Source organism: Podarcis tiliguerta (genome assembly GCF_965153285.1).
Source record: "Podarcis tiliguerta genome assembly, chromosome: 2".
Taxonomy (NCBI): Eukaryota; Metazoa; Chordata; class Lepidosauria; order Squamata; family Lacertidae; genus Podarcis; species Podarcis tiliguerta.
This window is the reverse complement of record NC_139535.1, coordinates 13,313,460-13,324,660: the sequence shown is the minus strand read 5'-3', so window position 1 is coordinate 13,324,660 and position 11,201 is coordinate 13,313,460. Positions and strand designations below refer to the sequence as shown.

The 11,201-nt window shown below is 46.6% G+C and overlaps 1 protein-coding gene across 1 annotated transcript; it reads right to left on the bottom strand.

Annotated features, from left to right (window-relative positions):
* Positions 1 to 315: 315 nt before the first annotated feature.
* On the bottom strand, positions 316 to 8,933 carry LOC310670856 (butyrophilin subfamily 1 member A1-like). The gene is made up of 4 exons (XM_083426665.1): positions 8,780 to 8,933; positions 5,091 to 5,180; positions 3,031 to 3,114; positions 316 to 1,436 (listed from the first exon to the last, which is right to left on the bottom strand). Exons 1-4 carry the CDS (start codon positions 8,859 to 8,861, stop codon positions 916 to 918), a joined length of 777 nt encoding a protein of 258 aa, XP_083282791.1. The 5' UTR covers positions 8,862 to 8,933; the 3' UTR covers positions 316 to 915.
* Positions 8,934 to 11,201: the final 2,268 nt, after the last annotated feature.

Sequence of the window (11,201 nt, the reverse complement as noted above, 5' to 3'; positions counted from 1 at the left end):
ATTGGCCGAGGGAGCCGGCATACAGCTTCCGGGTCATGTGGCCAGCATGGCTAAGCCGCTTCAGGCGAAACCAGAGCAGCGCACGGAAACCCCGTCTACCTTCCCGCCGGAGCGGTACCTATTTATCTACTTGCACTTTGAGGTGCTTTTGAACTGCTAGGTTGGCAGCAGCAGGGACCGAGCAACGGGAGCTCACCCCGTCGTGGGGATTCGAACTGCCGACCTTCTGATCAGCAAGTCCTAGGCTCTGTGGTTTACCCCACAGTGCCACCTGCGTCCCTATTGAGAACCAAGGTACAACTGTATATAACATTATATTCAATAACGTTTAAAGATCAGTGTAGATCAGCCCTTACTCGCTTCCGTGGTTTCCTTAAAAAGAAAACCAGTTTGCTTGCAATTATAGAGATATAACTATATAGGAACCTCCCCCTCAGTCTAGGCCTCTATAATTTGAGAGGATTATCTTACTTATTGTTCATTACATTTGTAATGCAGTGGTACCTCAGGTTACAGACACTTCAGGTTACAGACTCCGCTAACCCAGAAATAGTACCTCAGGTTAAGAACTTTACCTCAGGATGAGAACAGAAATTGCATGGTGGCGGCGGGAGGCCCCATTAGCCAAAGTGGTACCTCAGGTTAAGAACAGTTTCAGGTTAAGAACGAACCTCCAGAATGAATTAAGTTCTTAACCCAAGGTACCACTGTACACCTTTCCTTCCAAAGGACCACAGGATCACAAGCATCGAAACGTTAAAACAATGCAACTGAAATCAAACCATTTAAAGACAATTAAAAACTATGTAAAAACACGGGAAGGTGCTATGGAGAGATATCAGTCAGGTTTTCCGGGTTCACAGAGCCTAGGCTGCTCCAGAGGCAGAAGAACCCTTTTCTGCGGAGTCCAGTGTCTCAGGGACGCACAATAAGTTCGGTTCCATCCCACACACGGAACCAAGGGAGAACCTTTTCCCCTCCAAAAGCGGCTGAGCTGAACGTGTAGATTGTGGTCTGGGTTTCCGGATCGAAAAAATCCACCTGCCCTGCAGTGTAGTCCAAAAACACGCGGATCCACTGTGGCCTCTTGCGAAAGGAGAGCTTTGTGTGGGGAGTGGAGAAAGCTATGTAGTTCCCGAGTCCCTCGTATTCTCCTATCCCCCAGATGCCTGCAGCCGGGCTGAAGTCTGTCAGCCCCTCTCTCTTCACAGACTCCTTGGCCACCCCCACTGCCCACTCCCCCTTGCCCTTCACGCCAACCTCCCAGCAGTGTTTGCCTGAAGTGAATCCCTCCCTGCCCAGTACACAAACGCGCTGGTTAAATCTCTTGGTGTTGTTGGGAAGAGTCTGCTCCACCTCTCCCCATCGCACACTTTTCTCATCCTTGGATACCACCAGCCGCCGGTGGGCCGTGTCTGGATCCAGAGTCACACGGGCTGCAAGAAAAGGAAATGAAGGATCAGACCGTATGTTAAGTTGTGGGTGAACATATCAGACGACACAGCGATTCTTCAAACAGCTCTTGCTTATTCACAGGCCGGAACAGAACTGAACTGAAGGGTTCAGTCAGCCTGCTTACATAGAGCTCCAGTACAACGTAACTGTAACCATTTTCTAAAACTATCCAATCACTGAACGTCACTTTCGATCCCCTATTTGCATAACTATCTACAGTATCCCCCTGCTGGCCCAGGGTGAGAACTTCAGTACATAACACCATAGGATGGTAGATTCCTCCCTGGCTGCTATATTCCACCTTCCAAAACGTGGAGAAATATATTTGACTGGCAGGTGCAGAGGCAAAAGGAAGCAGAGCAGCAGATGTGACTGTGTTGTCAGCTGCACACCTGTTTTGAATCCTCCTGCTGGCCTGGCTGAATCACAGAATCATAGAGTAGGTAGAGACCACAAGGGCCATCAAGTCCAACCCCCTGCCAAGCAGGAAACACCATCAGAGCACTCCTGACATATGGTTGCCAAGCCTCTGCTTAAAGACCTCCAAAGAAGGAGACTCCACCACACTCCTTGGCAGCAAATTCCACTTTTGAACAGCTCTTACTTCTCAGGAAGTTCCTCCTCTCTCCAGCCAGGCCAGCAGGAGGCCTTATCATAGCTGTCAACGTTTCCACTTTTTAAAGGGAAATTCCCTTATTCTGAATAGGATTCCTCGCAAGAAAAGGGAAAAGTTGGCAGCTATGGGCCTTATCTCAGTTCAAGGACCCATTTCGCAGGTCAAAAAGGAATGTGAGCCAAGCAGGTTGGGTGAGGAGTGTGGCCTGGGGATTAATCTTAAAGGTGAGACACAGAGGTGCAAAGGCCGCAACAGGGCTTGAGGTTCCTCAGCCCTTGCCTACTGTTTCTGTTGACTTAAGACACTTCAACGTGAAAGTGGACCCTTCCATTCCTCCTTGCTCCCTGTTTTCAATTTCCTCCTCCAACACACAACCGGGCATACTCAGTCCTCCCTGGGCCATTTTGCAGTAGGTTGTTTTTTCCTTGTCACTTCACTTTCGTAGGATTTGTACTCATCCACTGAAAATGTCAAGCAATTTTTCAACACACACTTTCTGGTCCTAAACATGTTTCGTGCTTCCCTGGACCCCTGACCATTAGGTCCAGTTGTGGCCAACTCTGGGGTTGCGGCGCTCATCTCGCTTTATTGGCTGAGGGAGCCGGCATACAGCTTCCAGGTCATGTGGCCAGCATGACTAAGCCACTTCTGGCGGACCAGAGCAGCGCACGGAAACACCGTTTACCTTCCCGCCGGAGCGGTACCTATTTATCTACTTTGACGTGCTTTCGAACTCCTAGGTTGGCAGGAGCAGGGACTGAGCAACGGGAACTCACCCTGTCGCGGGGATTTGAAACACCGACCTTCTGATCGACAAGTCCTAAGCTCTGTGGTTTAACCCACAACGCCACCCGCGTCCCTTAAGAGTAGTACTGCAACCTTACAAATGTATGGTAAAATTATTAAGGAGGGTTATGGTAGGCTTTGCATTCAAAGAGAGACAAAGGCGTTTAAATTACCTGTTGGATTTCCTGGAAGCGCAGTGCACGAATTGGGGGAACTTGGCGAACAGGAACCACCTTCCGCGTTTCTTACCTGGAAAACTTTCAGAATAGCTCAGGTTAGGGCAGGGATGGAGAACCTGTGTCCTTATGTAACCAGCATTGATCAACAGTAGGCCTCATGCACAGGCCTCATGCCCTGACAACAAACAGTATAATAAACTAAACACATGTTTCTTTATTATGTATGTAAATTATGCACCGTATTTTTCGCTCTATAAGACGCACCAGACCGCAAGACGCACCTAGTTTTTGGAGGAGGAAAACAAGAAAAAAAATATTCTGAATCTCAGAAGCCAGAACAGCACGAGGGATCGCTGCGCAGTGAAAGCAGCAATCCCTCTTGCTGTTCTGGCTTCTGAATTCGCTCCATAAGACGTACACACATTTCCCCTTGCTTTTTAGGAGGGAAAAAGTGAGTCTTATAGAGCAAAAAATACGGTATATACTGTCGGTCCGTCCGACACCTTTCAGCGCCTGAGGCAAGGTCTGCCACCAACATCCTCCGTCCAGATGGTCAGGTGGGAAGAGACCAGCAGCAACATGGCTGCTCTGTGGGAGCCTCCCCTTTTCACTGCCAGTCTTGACAGAAAAGGGGCATCCCACAAGGTGTTGTTGCTGGTGTCTCCCCAACTTTGGCTTTCAAATGTGTTTTTGGCTTAGTCAGTCTGGTTTGGGATCTCCTGCCCTCTGTGGAGCATGCCACCTGAGGCAGGTCACCTCACCGGCCATGCTAGGGCAACAAGCTTGCTTAGGCGCTGAAGCCTTTCTAGCTCCTCTCTGCACCTCAGGATTTGCCACCTCCCTCTACCACATGGTAGGGCCGGCCCTGATACACTGTATAAATATAAAACTGTGATTCATTGAATATACATTGAACAGGATTGTAAAAACATCTTCAGCACTCTTGAGGCTGCGCTGGACAAAAAAGAGAGGAGGAGGAGATCTAACATTTCAAGAGATTTCAAACTCCAAGGGCAAGTTCTGCCCGGGATAAAGGTCACACTTTCTTGCAGGCATACCCTGCTGCATTCCACAACAATATCTGATGGAAGATAAAGAACCTGGAGAAATATGCAATTACCGCAAACAGACTTAAAAGAAATATCCAGGCCTCCTCCAAACTCCTGTGGATCAGCCCATCTGCCTGTTTCTGGAACATTCTTAGAGGACAGGCTACTGAGCATGCTCAACTACTGTGCGGAGAAGAAGAAGAAGAGGGGTCCATGGATAGGTTTTTGGTTTTGCAAGGTATTCTCCCAATCTTAATAATGAGGATATAGCAACATGCTTTACACTTAGACTGCCATCACTGCTGATCATCTTGAGTGCTGTTAGTAGACCCTTATTCCCTGCACGGGTATACAATTACCTGAGCAGGTTAACAATCAGTCCCTCTTCCCAAGGAATCTTACCACCCCTAACTACACCACACCAGTGGTGTAGTGGTTAAGAGTGGTAGACTCGTAATCTGGTGAACCGGGTTCGCGTCTCCGCTCCTCCACATGCAGCTGCTGGGTGACCTTGGGCCAGTCACACTTCTCTGAAGTCTCTCAGCCCCACTCATCTCACAGAGTGTTTGTTGTGGGAGAGGAAGGGAAAGGTGATTGTTAGCCGCTTTGAGACTCCTTAGGGTAGTGATAAAGCGGGATATCAAATCCAAACTCCTCTTCTTCTTCTAACAAACCTTCAGTAGCCTGCTTGATCTCTGCTTCCGCCTCTGCTTCCGGACTGCTCTCTGCCACAGCCTCTTCCTGCTCACTAAACCCTGTTGCCTCTTTCTGCCCCTGACACCTCCTCCTCCCAATCTGCTCCCTCTTCTCTCTCCAGCCACTCCTCATCGTCCACCACCAGTCCCTGGCTCTGAGTCTTCTTCCCAAGCTGGTTCCTCCCACCACTCCTTGGCATCCAGCCAGCCCATGACGACAGCTTGAGGTTCCCCATGTCTCTGACACAGGAGCAAAGCCAGGAAAAAATGTGGCAGCCCCACCATGAGTTAGAATAGGTCAGAAGCCTACCTATAAGAACAATGATCAGGGCCACGTTCAGAGCGATGCTGACTGCCAGTAAGACCCTCAGCGTGACTTTGCAGCATTTCGAAGGAGTTTCTGTGGAGTTGATAAAGTTTCATCAGGAAAACGCAACCACAGCCATTTTATGAAAAGCAGAAGCACATGGAGTGCTCGGATTCAGGGTTCCAAGTGAACCCATCTGGGAATACTCCATTCCACCACCACCCCTCCAATTGGTCTTCATTCTGTGCCCCTGGAGTGAGCAAGATTATTTTCATTGGCTTGTATTATTATGTATTATTACGTTGTGCACTGTGGTTTGCTGTTGTTTTATTGATTGGAGTTTAGAAATTACTTATTGTAATTGTTGAGTGGATTTCTGTTTAATTTTGAAATGCTGATATTTAATATTATTTTATATTATTTTACTGAATGTTGAATGTTATTTTATTTGCATATTGTATATTGTATTATGCATATTGTCTTATTTATATGATGTTAGCCGCTCTGAGCCTGGCTTTGGCTGAGGAGAGCGGGATACAAATAAAATTTATTATTATTGTTGTTGTTGTTGTTTTGGTGTTCCCTTCCATTAGGGTCCCACTGCTGCCCACACCCTCCAATATTTATTGTACTTTCAAAACCTGGACTCCACACTCTGGCTTGCTGATTCCGTAGATGGTGCTGTTTTTGCTACCTAAGGATCCCCACTTAGAGAATCAATTCACTGTTACTAGATAAGGGGTGGTAGTTAGCTAGATTTTACTCAGAGCAGACTCACAGAAATGAATGAACAGGATTAACACGGGTTCGTTGATTTTGCTGTGTCTGCTCTGAGTAAAACATAGCTGAATAGCACCAAAGATTATTTTGCCCTCCTTGCCACAAATGGCCAATGTTCAGAGGGGACTGAGCTTAGTTTAAAACCACTGCAGGAATTTGAGCTGAACCGAGAGCTGAGCTAATGGCTTCTTGCTCATGTGCCTGATGACTGCTATGGTACAAAGAGCCTGGCCTTGATATTCCAGAAGGGGCAGGTTTGCCATACAGTGGTACCTCGGGTTACATACGCTTCAGATTACATACACTTCAGGTTACACACTCCACTAAGCCAGAAATAGTGCTTCAGGTTAAGAACTTTGCTTCAGGATAAGAACAGAAATCGGGCTTCGGCAGCGCGGCGGCAGCAGCAGGAGGCCCCATCAGCTAAAGTGGTGCTTCAGGTTAAGAACAGTTTCAGGTTAAGTACGGACCTCCAGAACGAATTAAGTACTTAACTCGAGGTATCACTGTACGTCTAGAATTTCCTGGACATGTCCGGGATTTAACTGGGGGAAATAGCGTCCCGGGGCGGGCGGATGGGGGTGTATTTCTTAAAATCGGCACAAAACGTCCGGAATTTTGAGGCCAACAACTTTCATGTCCTGAATTTCACTTCTAGAAACATGGCAACCCTAAGAAGGGGGCTTTTTAATGGGGTTACAGAAATCTCAGGCAGGTGTAAAGTTCTACTCTTGGATATACCCTATTTTTCGCTCTATAAGACGCACCAGACCACAAGACACACCTAACTTTTGGAGGAGGAAAAGAAGAAAAAAAATATTCTGAATCTCAGAAGCCAGAACAGCAAGAGGGATCGCTGCGCAGTGAAAGCAGCAATCCCTCTTGCTGTTCTGGCTTCTGGCATAGCTGCGCAGCCTGCATTCGCTCCATAAGACGCGCACACATTTCCCCTTACTTTTTAGGAGGGGAAAAGTGAGTCTTATAGAGCAAAAAATACGCTACTTAGGAATACAGTTGCAAACACTACAGATATGCAAGCATCTGGCTGGCCCCTGAGAGATGTTGGCTCCTTTTCTTTAAGTTCTTATGAGTCACAGTGAAGTGACCAGATCCTGGAAGGAACGTTGCCTAATATTAGGCATGACGTACCGCCCTAAAAGTTTCCATTCTTGCGGAATAGTTCCTCACCACAGAGGCAAAGAAAGAAGCACAATCCGCCTGAATAGGCTACTTTCCCAAGCACGGCTTTTTTACCGCTATATGTGGAGAGCTGATAAGATTAATCATACCGAATGCCTGGTCCTATAGGCGGCATACACACCATACAGTTAAAATACACCCCCCCCCCATAATCCTGGGAACTGTAGTTTGTTAAGGGTGCTGGGGGTGGTGGCTCTGTGAGAAGTAAACTGCAGTTCTTAGGACTGGGAGGTGTGGGTGCTCTAGGTAAAGCTAAAGGGACCCCTGACAATTAGGTTCGGTCATGACCAACTCTGGGGTTGTGGCACTCATCTCTCTTTATTGGCCAATGGAGCCGGCATACAGCTTCCGGGTCATGTGGCCAGCATGACTAACCTGCTTCTGGCAAACCAGAGCAGCTCACGGAAACGCCGTTTACCTTCCTGCCGGAGCGGTACCTATTTATCTACTTGCACTTTGATGTGCTTTCGAACTGTTAGGTTGGCAGGAGCAGGGACCGAGCAACGGGAGCTCACCCCGTCACGGGGATTCGAACCGCCGACCTTGTGATCGGCAAGTCCTAGGCTCTGTGGTTTAACCCACAGCGCCACCCGCGTCCCTGTGGGTGCTCTAAATGTGTTTTAATTATACGTAGCCTAGTCTCTTGTTGAAAACAACTGAACCCTTAACATGGTCTCCTTCAATAATAATAATAATGATAATAATTTATTATTTATACCCCGCCCATCTGGCTGGGCTTCCCCAGCCACTCTGGGCAGCTTCCCAAAAAATATTAAAATACTGTAATACATCAAACATTAAAAGCTTCCCTAAACAGGGCTGCCTTCAGATGTCTTCCATCTCCTTGGCTTGTGCAGGGCCTGTGCTGTTTGGGGTATATATTCTATAAAAAGGCAAAGGTACCCCTGCCTGTACGGGCCAGTCTTGACAGACTCTAGGGTTGTGCGCCCATCTCACTCAAGAGACACTTCCGGGTCACGTGGCCAGTGTGACATCGCTGCTCTGGCGAGCCAGAGCCGCACACAGAAACGCTGTTTACCTTCCCGCTAGTAAGCGGTCCCTATTTATCTACTTGCACCTGGGAGTGCTTTCGAACTGCTAGGTTGGCAGGTGCTGGGACCGAACGATGGGAGCGCACCCCATTGCGGGGATTCGAACCGCCGACCTTTCGATCGGCAAGCCCTAGGCGCTGAGGCTTTTACCCATAGCGCCACCCGCGTCCCTTATATATTCTATAAGACAATTAAGCTTGTCTTATATATTCTATAAGACAAGCTTGTCTTATAGAACATATTCTTATATTCTATAAGACAAGCTTAATTGTTGGAGGAAGAAGAAAGCTCTCTTGAGAAGAGACCTGAGTCAATTTATCGTTCTCCACAAAGAGCTCTGACCTGGGTCGGGTGATTTTTTGCAGTGGAGTTTTCTCCACTCTGGGACTCGAGGCGGCTTACACGAAATTGAAAACAGGCCCAAAATTAAGAATTAGACTGAGAAAGAATAAATGCCCCAAGGTGATCTTTGTGGCTGAGCAGGGAGGATTTGCTCCCGAGGCTCCCAAACCTTATTACAATACTCTGGGCACTAAATCACACACACTCTCCTATTAACAATGACAAGCCAGCAACTTTGGTAAGAAATCAAACACCCTTGACAGGAATATTTGCTTGCCAGCTAGTTAAAGCTTACTGTAACTCAGTTTTGGTCCATACCTTGTGGCTTTGGGGGAACAGGTGGCGCATAGGTCTCTCTGCTTCCTCTGTCTATTGTCATATATCCTTCTTCATCCTCCATCCTCTAGGCTCTCTCTTCAGCCCCGAGTAAAGCAGCTTCGGCAAGCGAGATGATTGATTCCTGGAAGCTAGGCTTTCTGTCCTTGGAAGGGAGAGTTCTTCACTTTCATAGATGATTCAAGTTGTAAAAAAAAAAACAAGCACCCATATGTAAAAATTGGCGCAGGAACAACCCTCCTCCTCCGTCTTCTGCAAATGAGACTTCCTCAGTTCCCAGCGATATCATCTGAAGATGAACACACCAAACATGTTTGACAACCTCCCTGAGGTTTGCGGCTGACTCGCTTATGCAATGACGACGTACGGCAGTTGGCATCCCATGAACGGAAGCTGGATTCTGCAATGATGGGAAATCCTGTGGATTAATGGGTTTCCAGCTTCGGGAAATTGGCAGCTTACCTGTTCTTGATGGGGTTGCACTTTCCCTGAAGGAACAGGTACGTGGCTTGGAGGTACACATTGTACATGTAAAGTACTCTTATACAACTTATTACTTAATTGGTTTTAATTTTTTTTGTTTTCCCCCTGTTTCCTGCCTATATTTTTAGCTGTTTCTGTTTTAGTTGTAAGCCACCTAGAGTCCTCATCAGGGAAAAAGACAGGATATAAATATTGGAAGAAGAAGAAGAAGAAGAAGAAGAAGAAGAAGAAGAAGGGGAAGAGGAAGAGGAGGAGGAGCTTTTTCTGGGGGGGACACAGGTGTACACATACCCCTAAACATTTTGTGAATCTAAGTTTGGCCTCATTAAAGTGAGGAATTTCAATATGAGTAGGAAAATGAGAGTATCTTTAAACATTTCTTTTTTTAGAAAAAAGCACCAATAATAATAATAATAATAACAATGCCTCCCCCCAAAGAATCTGGGGAACTGTAACTTGTGAAAAGTGCTGACCACTTACAGCCACTATTCCAGTCACCCTTAACAAACTACAGTTCCCAACAGTTCTGTTGTACTTTATCTCGGGTGACGTTTTCAAAATAGTGATTTGTGAATGGGGAAGTGTGAAACTATATATATCATAAAAAAATTGCCAGGAAGGGAAGCTTCTTTCTTGCGGTGAAAGCATTTCTTTTCATAGAACTATAGAGTTGGAAGGGACCTCAATGGTTCTCTAGCACAACCACCTGCAATGCTGAAGCTGAGCTGAAGCATTCAAGACAGGTGGCCGTCCAACCTCTGCTTAAAAGGGGAGTCCATAGCCTCCCAAGGGAGACCATTCCACTGTCGAACAGCTCTTGCTATCAGAAAGATTTAACAAATTTATTGTGCCACTTCATCAAGTCTACTTCGTCAGATGCATGGGGTGAGACCTTAGTTGCTAGGAATGTAGAACGAGAAAACCGTCCGTGCCAATTCCTCCTGCTGATGATGATGATTGACTTGGACCGGGTGGAATTGGCCTGGCCTGAATCTCTGCTCTGCTATTTCCAATGAGCAGCTGCCCAACAAGAGGTCACCATAGAGTCAAAAGTAACCCAAGGAAGACTGTCTAGAAACAAAGGGATTGCCGGTCTACCTTTTCCTGTGCATTTATGGTCTATCTCAAACAGGCACAACATATCACTCTGATCACAGTTCCTAGGTTTAATTAGTAATAAAAAATTTAAGGTCTTATATATATAAGGTCTTATATTTATTATATATAATAAATGTTCATAAATGTACCAACCAAGCACGTATATAGATATGTGGACCACATGTCTGGAGCAGCACAGGAAGACTATCCTGAAACCATTTTGACTCCCAAACTGACCAAATGTTTTCTCTGCAAGGAGGGAGGGGTGAGGGGCCTTCCCATTGTCTCAGGAATTGGGAAATCACCATCTCAAAGGAATGGCCAGACTACCAGGAAAGGCAATCAGATAAGGCATTATCAGAGAACCTTGCAGACAGGAAATACAACAACATTCAAATTTCTGTTGTAGACCACCTTTTCTGTGATGTAGGTATGATGTTTGTGAGGGGTGGTCTTGGGTTACACCCCTTCTGTGATGTATGTGTGATGTATGGAGGGGTGGTCTTGAGCTCCAGGGCAGGGAATTTAAAATGTCTATATAAGGACAGGCACACCTTGGTTCTGGGTCCTCCTCCCTTCCTGTGTGTGAGGGGAGCACCCTGTTGAAACAACTTTAATAAAGATCAGGCTTACTAGCTGCTTTGCTTCTCAATATTCTCTGGTTGGCCTCTGTTATTTTCACCTACCGATGGAGAACCTACAAAGGACTCTATAAAGGGCTCTTGCATACCCCATAAGGGAATAAGGGCAGATTTTGTTTACAACAATTCTTGGGTATCAGGCAGCTTGATTTTCTAAGGTGGGCATCTGGGACTCAGCCCGG

What these genes read in the sequence shown, in the direction of transcription:
- LOC310670856 (XM_083426665.1), bottom strand. Translation starts at nt 8,861, where the DNA reads ATGGAGGATGAAGAAGGATATATGACAATAGACAGAGGAAGCAGAGAG. An exon ending in CCTGATCATTGTTCTTATAG is followed by an intron (nt 3,115 to 5,090) that starts GTAGGCTTCTGA and finishes CTATTCTGAAAG; the next exon opens with TTTTCCAGGTAAGAAACGCG. An exon ending in GCTTCCAGGAAATCCAACAG is followed by an intron (nt 1,437 to 3,030) that starts GTAATTTAAACG and finishes CTTTTCTTGCAG; the next exon opens with CCCGTGTGACTCTGGATCCA.